At 42.5% G+C, this 12927-nt stretch overlaps 1 protein-coding gene across 1 annotated transcript in view; it reads left to right on the top strand.

The window, feature by feature from the left end:
- The window catches only part of LOC134352346 (chromatin remodeling regulator CECR2), a 133089-nt gene that overhangs the window by 79786 nt on the left and 40376 nt on the right, over nt 1-12927 (top strand). The window contains exons 3-6 of the mRNA XM_063059645.1: nt 6504-6687; nt 8018-8154; nt 8361-8474; nt 10053-10120. Of these exons, the coding sequence (XP_062915715.1) occupies nt 6504-6687; nt 8018-8154; nt 8361-8474; nt 10053-10120 (503 nt within the window). The remainder of the gene's footprint in view (nt 1-6503; nt 6688-8017; nt 8155-8360; nt 8475-10052; nt 10121-12927) is intronic.

Here is a 12927-nt window from a genome sequence, read left to right as displayed (position 1 = left end):
ATATACAGACCATGTGAGATCCTCAGTAGTGTGTATGCTGAGGAACTTAAAGCTGTTCACCCTCTTAACCCCAGATCCATTGATGTCAATAAGGGTTAACTTGTCTCCATTCCTCCTGTAGACCACAACCAGCTCCTTTGTTTTTGCTACATTGAGGGAGAAGTTGATTTCTTGACACCACTGTGTCAGGATGATAACTTCCTCTCTGTAGGATTGCAGGATTGATCCGAGAGAGCTGTTCTGCAGTTGCTGGGGATGATCCAAGACCAGGATTCTTGTTTTCTTCCCCACAACCCTTTATCAAATTCATATTCTGCAAAGATGTGAGCGACCATCTCTTCATGCCCTCTGCCACCATGCCCCTCGCCTACTGCTGCTATGCCAAGAGCAGCATGTGTTAGGAATGATAATTCGATGGTACAGGAAGGAACGTCTCGTCAAGCTGACAATGACATTGATAAGGTGTCGCCAAAAATGTAGCATTGTATCTGAAGCCAGTGAAGCAAAGTCCTGGTGCTTGCTGGCTATTCTTCCAGATGATTTCGACACTTTTGCTCAGCGAACCACTTTACAGCCCCAGTGCCGCAGGGCGTGCCATGCTGAACGCTGCCTGATGTACTTGTGGTCAAAGGCATTTGCTTGGAAGAGTTTTTCCACAAAGGACAGGTGGTATGATAACATCCAGCTGATTGGAACGTTGCTCAGCAGTGGGGCCAGACCGGTTCTCCCCAGCACCAGGGGTAGGTAGAACCCCGGCACATAGTGATACTTGGTGCTCTGATACTTTGTTTCCATTTGCAGCCTGGTGTAACCACACACAAAGTTGGTCATCGGAGCGAGGACAAAGTTGGGTGCACTTTTGCCCCTGTTATCTAGGGACGTGCACTGTGACCCAGTGGACTCATTCTATCTTGGATCCCAGATGAACTGGAAGTTGGCCTAGGTGATTACCAAGGCAAGAGGAGCAGGATACAGGCCACACCTCCACCAAGTACAGCAACCTCAAGGGCATATGGTACCTGATGACAAAATCTTCTCTAGTTATTGAAAAGGAGGCTTGTCTCAACAATGCCAATTCTTGTTTGACCTTTCCCATCTGCTCCAGCAATTTCTTGCTACGTGCCTCCACTCATCCAGACTAGATCGCTATATCCTTCAGCCAGTCAGACCTAATGATGAAGGGTCCAGTGAATTGGACTGTGGAAATCCATCTCAAATTTCCCTGGATGGGGGAAAAATTATCTTTGGCTTGCATGTGCTTCATGTGGTGAATTTAACCAGGAAATCCAAATCAGATCCTGTCAGTCCCCATACAACACACACAACACGCTGGAGGAACTCAGCAGGTCGTGCAGCATCCATGGAAACGAACAGTCAATGTTTCGGGCCGAGACCCTTCGTCAGGGCTGAAGAGGGAGGGGGCAGGGGCCCTATAAAGAAGGTGGGGGGGGGAGGGTGGGAAGAAGGCTGGTAGGTGAAAAACCAGTAAGGGGAAAGATCAAGGGGTGAGGGAGGGGATAGGCAGGAAAGGTGAAGAAGGAATAGGGGAAAGCACAATGGGTAGTAGAAGGAGGTGGAACCATGAGGGAGGTGATAGGCAGCTGGAGCAGGGGGCAGAGTGAAACTGGGATGGGGGAAGGGAGGGGGAGGGAATTACCGGAAGTTGGAGAATTCTATGTTCATGCCAAGGGGCTGGAGACTACCAGATGGTATATGAGGTGTTGCTCCTCCAACCTGAGTTTGGCCTCATCATGGCAGTAGAGGAGGCCATGTATGGACATATCTGAATGGGAATGTGAAGCACAGTTGAAGTGGGTGGCAACCAGGAGATCCTGTCTGTTGTGGCGGACGGAGTGGAGGGGCTCGACGAAGCGGTCCCCCAGTCTGCATTGGGTTTCACCAATGTAGAGGAGGCCGCACCGGGAGCACGGGATGCAATAGATGACCCCAACAGACTCACAAGTGAAGTGTTGCCTCACCTGGAAGGACTGTTTGGGGCCCTGAATGGTGGTAAGAGAGGAGGTGTAGGGACAGGTGAAGTATTTACGCTTGCAGGGATAAGTGCCGGGAGGGACATGTGGACCAGGGAGTCGCGGAGAGACTGATCCCTGTGGAAAGCGGAGAGGGGTGGAGAGGGAAAGATGTGCTTAGTGCTGGAGTCCTGTTGAAAGTGTCGGAAGTTGTGGAGGATAATGTGCTGGATCCAGAGGCTGGTGGGGTGGTAGGTGAAGACAAGGGGAACTCTGTCCCTGTTGTGGTGACAGGAGGTTGGGGTGAGGACCGAAATGGAGGAGATGCGGAAGAGGGCATCATTGATGACGGCAGAAGGGAAACCACGATCCTTAAAGAAAGAGGACATTTGAGATGTCCTGGAATGGAAAGCCTCATCCTGGGAGCAGATGCGGCGGAGATGGAGGAACTGGGAATAGGGAATGGCATTTTTGCATGTGGCGGGGTGGGAAGAGGTATAGTCGAGGTAGTTATGAGAGTCAGTGGGCTTATAGAAGATGTCAGTGGACAGTCTGTCTCCAGAGGTGGAGATCGCGAAAGGGGAGAGAAGTGTCCGAGATGGACCAAGTGAACCTGAGGGCTGGGTGGAAGTTAAGCCTGATTTATACTTCTGCGTTAACTCGATGCTGTAACCTACGCAAGTGACTTGCGCGCGTGGTGAGCATTTATACTTGTGCGTTAGTGTGTCTGCATTGCTCTGCAATTCGCGCACATCATGCATGCGCATAAACCTGCCCGTGCAAGGCTTCATGATCATGGTAGTCTTTCTTGGGGTAAACAAGAAGCGAGCGTCTTTTTTCGTAAAAGCAAAATGTATCCTCCATAATTTCGGAGGTCTGTAAAGCTTTATGGAAAACACTGCAGCCAGAGTTCCTTCCCTGCCCTTGAGTCGCCCAGTGGGAAGCTATTGCAGCGTGGGATGAAATGTGATGCTACCAAGTGGACCAATCACAGTTCTTACGGTCTGTGTTGCTGCAACATTGGGTTACATTTTGGGAGAGGTGTGCGTCGCAGCAACGCAGGCTGTGGCACAGGGATCCGTGTCGGCCTTGTGTAGGGTTTGCGGCGACACAGTACTTGTTGTGGCGTCGCGTTGATGCAGAAGTATAAATCAGGCTTTAGAAGCAAAGTTGATGAAATTGACGAGCTCAGCATGGGTGCAGGAAGCAGCGCCAATGTAGTTGTCAATGTAGCGAAGGAAAAGTTGGGGAGCAGTACCAGTATAGGTTTGGAGCATAGACTGTTCCACATAACCAGCGAAGAGGCAGGCATAGCTGGGTCCCATGCGAGTGCCCATAGCTACACCCTTGGTCTGAAGAAAGTGGGAAGAGCCAAAAGAGATGTTATTAAGTGTGAGTACCAGTTCTGCCAACCGGAGGAGGGTGGTGGTGGGGGAGAACTGGTGAGGTCTATTGACCAGAAAGTAGCGGAGGGCTTTGAGGACTTCTTGATGGGGAATGGAAGTGTATAAGGATTGGACATCCATAGTGAAAATGAAGCGGTCGGGGCCGGGGAACTGGAAGTTATTGAGGAGGTGGAGGGCATAGGATGTATCCCGGTTGTAGGTGGGGAGGGACCGAACTATGGGTGACAAAATGGAGTCCAGATGAGTAGATACAAGTTCAGTAGGGCAGAAGCAGGCAGAAACTATGGGTCTACCAGGACCCATATCAGACCCCATGCAAACTATTGTTAAGCAAGCCTGTATCATTGTCCCACCACATTTTAAAATCTTATTTTATTCTTTGTGCACAACTGATAAGCAGGTATTTGTGTTCTATTGTATTGTGGGGACTTGTAGCCTGGCTGTCTGTGTTGCTGATGTCAAGCTGAGCAAATTGAATAGAATGCCAAGGACAAGGTGTCACAAAGGACTTGTAAGCTAACAATGCATTTGAAATGAGTGAGATTCCACCCCCACCTTCTGAATACCAAACTAATGTAAATTGCCTCCAGTTGCAAGGAATGACTCTCTGTCTGACCTTAACCCTGCATGAATTGTGGGTCTTTTCTGCCATTCATAATTAGATTTGTTCAATATTTGCTTGAGCAAAGCCAGAAAGCAGTCTAATTAGTACCTTCAAATAAGAGCCATCTTCAATGAAACACATTGCAGCATCTTCATTGGATATGTGGTTGTTTTATTTTCTTATGATAAAGGAGGAGATCAGATATGTTATCATATAGAGCCCTGAGATTCATTTTCTTGCAGGCATACTCAGTAAATCCAAGAAACATATCAATAAAAAATTCCACCAACGGGGCAGACAACCTGTGTGCAAAGGACACAAACTGTACAAATACAAAAATAATTAAAATAATAAATACTCAATAACTATTGAGAACATGAGATGAAGATTCCTTGAAAGTGTTGAATGGGTTGTGGGAAAGTTCAGTGATGGGGCAATTGAAGTTGAGTGAAGTCATCCCCACTGCTTCAAGAGCCAGATGGCTGAGATGTAATAACTTTTCCTGAACCTGGTGGTGTGAGTCCCCCGGCTCTTGTACTGCCTTCCTAATGGCTGCAGCGAGAAGAGAGCATAATCTGGGTGGTGGGGGCCCCTGATGATGGATGCTCTGAGTAGTGGGCTCAGTGGGGGGAAGGCTGTACTGGGCCATATCCACTACGATTTGTAGGATTTTCCATTCAAGGGCTTTGGTTGTTTCCATATCAGGCTGTGATGCAGCCAGTCAATGTACTCTCCACCACGCATCTATAGAAGTTTTTCAAAGTATTAGATGTCATGCCGAATCTTCCCAAACTTCTAAGGGAGCAGAGGCATAGCTGTGCTTTCTCGTTCAATCGATGAGATTTGTGCTGGGAGTCTCTCATCAGTGTGTATTTTCCCCACACCTATTCAATTCAGATTTAGATTGACTTATCACATGTACAGTGAAACGCATCGTTTGCTTTAACAACCAACACACCTAAGGATGTGCTAGGGGCAGCACATAGTTGCCACACATTCCAGCACCAACATTTTAATTTAAATATATATTCTCTTACTATGAAAAGTTTATTTTGATAGATAAACTTAATCCACGGTAAAAAAATTATTTACAAGGGAAAACCAGCGTCAACATATCATAGCATGTCCACCGTGCGTGGCAGAACATCACAGGACACAGCAAACCTCTTTCCCCTCTCCCACACACACACAAACAAACACGGACGGTCCTCCGACTCCAGGTCTGGCCTCCTGGCTTCCTTCGACTATTTTCATTAGGCTTCCTCTCTGCAGCTGCTGCCATCCCTTTTCAATTCTCCTGCCACTGAGCTGACGTCGAAGCAATTTACCAGTTAACCTACCAACGCGTGGTTGAGACCACAGAGCACTAGGGGAAACCCCTACAGTTATAGGGCGAAGGCATAAACTCTGTGCAGATGGTACCCAAGGTCCGGATCAAACCCAGACCACCAGAGCAGTGAGGCAGCACTACCAACTGCTGTGCTCCTGAATAGAATCTGCACTTGCTGATAATACAAAGCTGGCTGGCAGTGTGGGTGGTGGGAGGCTGCAGAAGACAAGCTAACTGAATGGGCAAGTATGCGGCAAATGAAGTAAAACCTGGAACAATTTTCAGTAGAAACGTGGAGTTTGCTCTTTGAAATTGTAAGATAATGAGGGGTGCTGCTGTTCATAGTGACCTGGATATCCTTGTATGGGAATCACTGAACGTTGCCATCCGGATAGAACAAGCGACTGGGGAAATAGATGATGTGTTGACCTTTATTGTAAGAGCCAACGAATACAAGAATAAGGACTGGAATGATACTGGAATTATCCTGGTGAGACCGCCTGGAGCATTTCATGCCAAGTCTGCCTGCTGCCTGAACTTAAGGGAAGACATTGTATGATGAAGGGCATGCAGATTAAAAAGGTTAATCAGATCAATTTCTGCCTAATAAGGAGAGACTGCACCTATAGTCTCAGATGCAGAGATGATGTTTTGCTTGTTTGGGATGTCTAGAAACTGATACCATCTCAAGATGAGAAAACTTCTTCATTCAGATGACTGTGGATCTTTGGACTTCTCTATCCAAGAGGGCCATGGAATTCCAGGTGTGGCCGGTGTGATTACAGTCATCATCATTTTATTTACGTAGAATGTTATTCCATGGCAAGGCAAATAAATGTATTTAAGATATTTTTCAGGAGTAATCTTGTATTAGTTTAAAAAATGTTTTGTAACAAATACCCTACAAATTACAAAAAAAAACAAAACCACTAAGCTGCACAGTACTTGGTGCAAAACAAAACATCGATGAACAAGGATAAATATTCTATTCTCTCCCAACCCAGAGCCTTGTCTGCCATGAGTGCCCATCAAGATATAACTCATGTGAAAACTTAGATTCTTCATGTATAGAGCTGTGATGTGCCAGTAGGTTGGGTACACATCATGACCGTAGCGATACACAGCTGAAAAATATATCTTGTGTATATTCAAAGGTTTGATTTTTGATTATTAATGGAGTGTTTGTTTCCCAGTCCTGACAGCTGTGACATGTACCTGGAAGATATTATTAAACATCGATGGGAACTTGAAGAAGGCAGAGCAAACCCGCTGAAAAACACCAAGTTCAAAGAATTACCCATTCGTTTACGTGTGGAACTGTTACACAGACTCTGTGACTATAGATTGGATGCAGATGATGTCTTTGATCTTTTAAAGGTACAATCTTAAAAAGAGGGGGTCAAGGCTTATTTCACACTGCTCTGAAACTAACTACTTACAGAACCTGTTTTCTCTTCTTATCTCATTTTCTCCTTCTCTGACCTCATCCACTCCTGCAGAGCTCCCCACAGGCGCCTTCTAATTCTTCACTCAGGAAACCATTATCCATTCGTAGGCACTGCTTTTTCAATTGACTTAAAATTCAACATTAGCGAAACTGAAGAACTCCTGTTCCCTCTAAATTTGACACATGTCCATCAATCACTCAGGCTGCTCTTATTAAAACTGAACCCAAGACATGCCTGTTCTTCCTTCACCACCCCCCCCCAGTCCATTGCATAACACAAACCTGCCAGCACCTAGCTCTGGATTTTTCATTGTCTTGCAAAGTCATTGAAATTTACAGCACAGAAGGAAACTGTTTGACCCATCTACCCTGCGCTAGCTTTAGTCCTTAATCTTTTAAGTTTTTCCTCTCTAAAATCGATCCATTTCCTTCTGTCAAACTTATGGTTCTTATTGGTGCTACCTTCTCACATCCTGTGCACGCTGCAGTTTAAAGATAGTTAAAGCATTCCATTGTGGTGGCAACCTTAAATTTATTCTGTATTGTTAAGTGGCTCATAATACAGTCACAATGTAATTTAAACGAAGGCTCAGTTCAGAACATTTCTATTTTATGTTGTTCTCACTTTACTTTTTAAAAAAAAAAGCTCCAGTTAATAAAAGTTGATGTATTTCATATTTGGTATCATTGATTATTTATCTGCTTTTTGTTAGGTGCAACATTGTAATTGCCACCTAACTCATTACTACAGGTTTTCTGTTTTTGAACTGTGTACCAAAATATATATATAAAAAATTTATAGCCTCCTGATCAATGCCGCCTTCTTATTGTGCTCCTCAGTTCCAATGCTTGACCCACTGCTTTTAAATATCCATTGTTTTATTTCTTTTTGTGTTCATGGTCTGGTGTGGGAGATTTCTAATGGTCGCTAACTTGTATTCTGGCACTTTCATTAATTAGATGTTTCTAGTGGCACCACGAGTACTGGAAGTTTGAAATAAAATGTGGGGAATGCACAGCAAGCTGGGAAACATCTGCGAAGGGAGAAGTGTCTAGAAATTGATTTGGATTACATTGCATCAATGACCTTTTCTAAGTCGTTTCTCCAATTGGCATATTAGAACAGGCATTCCTTATATAGGCACCTTTGCGATCCTATTGGGAATTTAACCTCAGGGATGTAGCCTCGCATTGCAGACCTGAAGCCAGCAAGTCAGTTCAGCCTCTTACTGTGTCAACTCTCCACATCTTTTCTTTCAGGGTCTGGATGCTGATAATCTGCGAGTAGAACCCTTAGGAGAAGATGCCATTGGATCAACCTATTGGTATTTCTATGGTACTCGTTTATACAAGGAGGGACCATCTTTCTCATCGGACAGAAACCAGGCAGCAGAAATGTAATAATCAACTCTTAATTTATGTATATGTGTGTTTTGAGATACTGTAACAAAGAATATCAAACTGTGACTTAAATGATGCCAGCTAGAAGGATTTGTTCAGGGGAGTTGTTGCACGATGATGTAAGAAAACCAGTAATTTTATGCTTTAGGACTTGAATTCTAAATATTGTCTTGTATTTAAGATTATTAATTTTTCATTGCAGGGAAAATGGAAAACTAAATAGTTCTGATTACAAACTTGTACACACAAAGCCTAAAAAAAGAGGCCGGCCATCAAAAAGGAAGAAATTAGAAGATATTTATTTAGCAACCATGAGGTGAGAGTTATTTTCTCTTTCAATCTTGGGATAAAGCATGTTTTGCTTCCACTCTTGTAAGGTGATACAAGCCAATATGGGACCCCCCCCCCACCCAAAAGATGGCAGAGAGGGCAGATGGGTGGGGAGATGAAGTGGTGAGCTCCTTTGGCTTTTTACATAAGGGTTTCTGTGCTTGAGGTTCATGATACCCTCCTGAATGTTCCTTTACTTTGAGCAGTCATTGACCAGGAATTCTCAAGAGTTGCTGAGTTGCACTTTTTCAAGGAGGCCTCGAATCTTCTATTTGCCTTGTAATTGCTTACTGTGACAGAACTTGAAATAAGGTATCTGTATTTGGGGTCTGGTACTGGGCACACACATAAGACAGTCTGCCCAATGGGTTTCCCAAATGGTAAGTATTGGCCAGGAAAGTGGGAATAATCCCACTGCTACCGTTTTCCATTTTTCTGCCATCTTTTTATTGTCTCTTTATTTCCCTCCTGTTTTGTTTTCTCTTGTACATCCCTCAACCATTATATTGTCTTTTTTATCTCATTCGTTTTCTGCCCTGTCCCTCTTTCCCACACCACCTTTTGCATAAGGCCACTTTAATTTTACCTGCCATTTCCAAAGCTATTTGTCAGTTTGGAGGCAATGGCAAGGAGCTTGATCTTTGAAGCCTAACTTTTAAGTATAACTACCCAGATCACCATCTCTTTAAATAATAACGTTTACACATAGCTTGTGTTTGGCTTCCTTTTCAGATGATACAAAGTGCAAATCTCATAAGTCAAAATCAAATTGTCAACACTTTTGCACAAAATTGTCATTTATTTGAAAAGTCGACAGTATTTTTTACTGAAAAAGGATCCAGTGCTTTCCCGGCATATATGATGAATAATCTCTTCTCAGGCTTGAAGCCAGGTACAGGTATCGATTATAACCGACGTTTCGATGACAAACTCTGCCATCTTCTTCGGGGATGATGCCTGGGCTTGTCTTATCCTGTGATACTTCTTATTACCAGACGAGACATGCCCAGGTTTCATCACTGAAGAAGATGGCAGAGTTTGTCATCGAAACGTCGGTTATAATCGATAACCTGTACCTGGCTTGAAGCCTGAGAAGAATTAATTCATAGTATTTGTTACTGTTAGGCATTTTACCAGTATTTATTTTAAGTATTAAAAGTCCCTGACATTTTGTGTCTCTGAGACTGTTTACAAAGTGGTAAGAAACATTTTCAACCCACTCATGTGTACTTCAGGATTTTTCATTAAATGACTGCTGTTGCTCAAAAAATGTTTTCAGGAATTTATCTGCCTGTATAACTGTGCACAAGATTACAGACTTTGTCTCTCCCCTGTAAATCCCAGACCCACCATTCTGACCAAAGGCTGTCCATGTGAATATAGAGAGTTTTTAACATCGCTATCCTCCTGTTTACAATTTTGGTACAGGAGTGGAATAAATTGAAGTTTTGGAATAATGTTTTGTGGAGTATAAAATATTACAGTAAGTTAATTTGTTTGAGAATGTAAGTCAGGTTGCTGTCCAGCCATGAGTGTTTTCTGTTTACTGAATACTATTTTACAGTGAATCCATGACTGTAAACAGAGAAGTGCCTCCAGTAGAAGAATCGCAACAAGAAACCAAAAGTCACGGTAAGAAAACTTTTTTTTAAAATTACTGTTAGGTATTTTATTGTTAAGATGCAAAATACGCACAACTTATGACATACTAGTTCCTCTTTTCCATAGATATTGTCTGACCTACTGAGTTCCTCAAACATTGTGTGTGTTCCTTTGGATTTCCAGATTTTCTGATGTTTGTGGATATTATTAACATTGCTAGGGTGTTTTAGGTTTGAAATTTAAACAGGATTTTGCACTGACCCGACCACAGAACCACTGAGTGAAGAACAAATAGAGGTTCACATTACCCGAGCCTGCCTGTACCTGGATGTTCTATTGTCAGCGTTCCCAGCTCCCTTGTTCCTCACTGCAAACATCTAGAGTGGGCAGTGGAGCTTGGGTTCAGGTGATGTGTGGATTTTTCAAGTTTAAAGTATCACAGTTAATTGTTGCTCTTCATGTGTTTAAATGAACGATCCTGGAAGTGGGGGGAGCAGGAGATTTGTATGAGAGTTAGGAAGGAAAGTTCTGCACTGACATGTGGCTTTTGACCCCCGGGAAAGTAAATTGAAGTCATTTTCTCCCTTGTCAGCAGCTATCAGTATCTGAAATAATATCCGGATAGGTACAGAGTTGCACCACTGAAGGTTGAAACGGATGTTTTGAATTTGTTGGGATTTGCTCACAGCATGAATAAGCAGTTTCATTATCTCTGCCATATCATTTGAACTCCAGGTTTGACTTGTGCACAATAAAAATCCCCAGGAAGAAAGTACTAATAGTGAGTTCATCCTCATATTGTTTATGTGCCTTTGGGACCTGAGACACTTGAGCATTCCTCCACCGTGCAATTGAAATAATATCAACCAAGAAGACAGTAAATTCTTTAATAATGATTTTCCTCTGTTACAGTTTTAGGCTGAATTGCCCTTTTAGGTGATTTTTTTTTTAAGTTGAACAATGTGCTTACTAGTATCGGGAATAAGTCAGCAAAGAGTCGGAGAAGAGGGATTCACCAACAACAATGAAATGACAAGAAAATCTGTAATTCCCGTGCTTCCTTATTTATGAAGGAGGCAAGACGAGTTTGAAATTCAGAATTGTATAAAATAAAAAACAAGAGGAATACTACACAAATTATTCAGAGCATAAACCCTTGCTCTGGGTGGATTTAATCCACGCATCTTGAAGGAATTTAGTGATTAGATAGTTGGTCACTATGGAATAAATTTAATAATCTGCTAGAAAACATGGAGCTGGAAGGGGACTAACAGATAATGTAATACTAGTGTTTAATATAAGAAATTGAGCAGCTCTGGAGAACTGCAGTGTAATCACTTTAATGCCTGAGATGGGAAGAAGGATGGGAACAAAAACATTAAAAAAAAACAATGAATTTTGGATGGATTTTGTATGGATTTGGAAAGGAAGTGTCTTGCTTGGCCAATCTCTTTGAAATCTATCAAGAAGTCACCAAGAGTGTAGACGGGACTGATGCAATAGACGTAACCTGTCCAGATTTCTCAACGGTCTTTAGTACGATGTCACTTAATAGATGAATGAATATTGCCAGACCTGCAGAGTCTGAGGACTTGTGGCAGAATGGAAGCTAACTAGTTTTAAAACAGTATCGAAGGATTTGGTGAAATGAAGCTGTGTAGGGTGGTAAAGCTAAAGTTGGGGTCTTCACCATCTTCCATTCACAGTTTATATTAACAATTAGATCTCTAGAACGAAACACTGTATTTCAAAAGTAGTAACTGATGCAGCATTAAAGTATTTGATCAGTACTGATGGACTGCAAAAAATTATAAAACTATGTTAATTAATTTACAGAATGTGGTTATAATTGGCAAATTAATTTTTTTCAGAGATGAAAGAGATGACAGCTTAATGGCAAATTATTTCCCACATGAATGCAAGATGTTACAGTTTAGTGATTGGGGAAAATGAATGTCTCTGTAGATATGTGTGAAATATTGCAGTTTATTAGAAGCAATAGCAAGGCCACATATTATTGGGGAAATAGGAATCAAAATGAGGCCATTTTAAAAATAAAACAAAAGCAAAAAGGTTAATTGTCAGAAAGACAGATGAAAAGAAATGAATTTATATTCATAAGGAGGGCTGCATGCTGCTCTGAAAAGAATATTGAGGCATTGAGGTGGGTGAAAAATGAATCAGAATCAGGTTTATTATCACCAGATTGTGTTGTGAAAATTTTTAACTTAGTGGCAGCAGTTCAATGCAATACATAATGTAGAAGAAATAAATAAATTACAGTATATGTATATTGAATAGATTAAAAATCGTGCAAAAACAAAAATTATATATATTTTAAAAAGTGAGGTAGTGTCCAAGGGTTCAATGTCCATTTAGGAATCGGATGGCAGAGGGGAAGAAGCTGTTCCTGAATCGCTGAGTGCGCGCCTTCAGGCTTCTGTACCTCCTACCAGATGGTGACAGTGAGAAAAGGGCATACCCTGCGTGCTGAGGGTCCTTAATAATGGATGCTGCCTTTCTGAGACACTGCTCCTTGAAGATGTTCTGGGTACTGTGTAGGCTAGTACCCAAGATGGAGCTGACTAAATTTACAACACTCTGCAGCTTCTTTCGGTCCTGTGCAGTAGCCCCTCCATACCAGACAGTGATGCAGCCTGTCAGAATGCTTGCCATGGTACATCTATAGAAGTTTTTTAGTGTATTTGTTGCCATACCAAATCTCTTCTAACTCTTAATGAAGTATAGTTGTTGCCTTGTCTTCTTTATAGCTGCTTCGATACATTGGGACCAGGTTAGGTCCTCAGAAACTTGAAACTGCTCACTCTCTCCAATTC

The sequence above is a fragment of the Mobula hypostoma genome, chromosome 9 (assembly GCF_963921235.1).
Source record: "Mobula hypostoma chromosome 9, sMobHyp1.1, whole genome shotgun sequence".
NCBI lineage: Eukaryota > Metazoa > Chordata > Chondrichthyes > Myliobatiformes > Myliobatidae > Mobula > Mobula hypostoma.
Note: the sequence above shows the minus strand (reverse complement) of the source record. Positions and strands in the feature narration are given on the sequence as shown.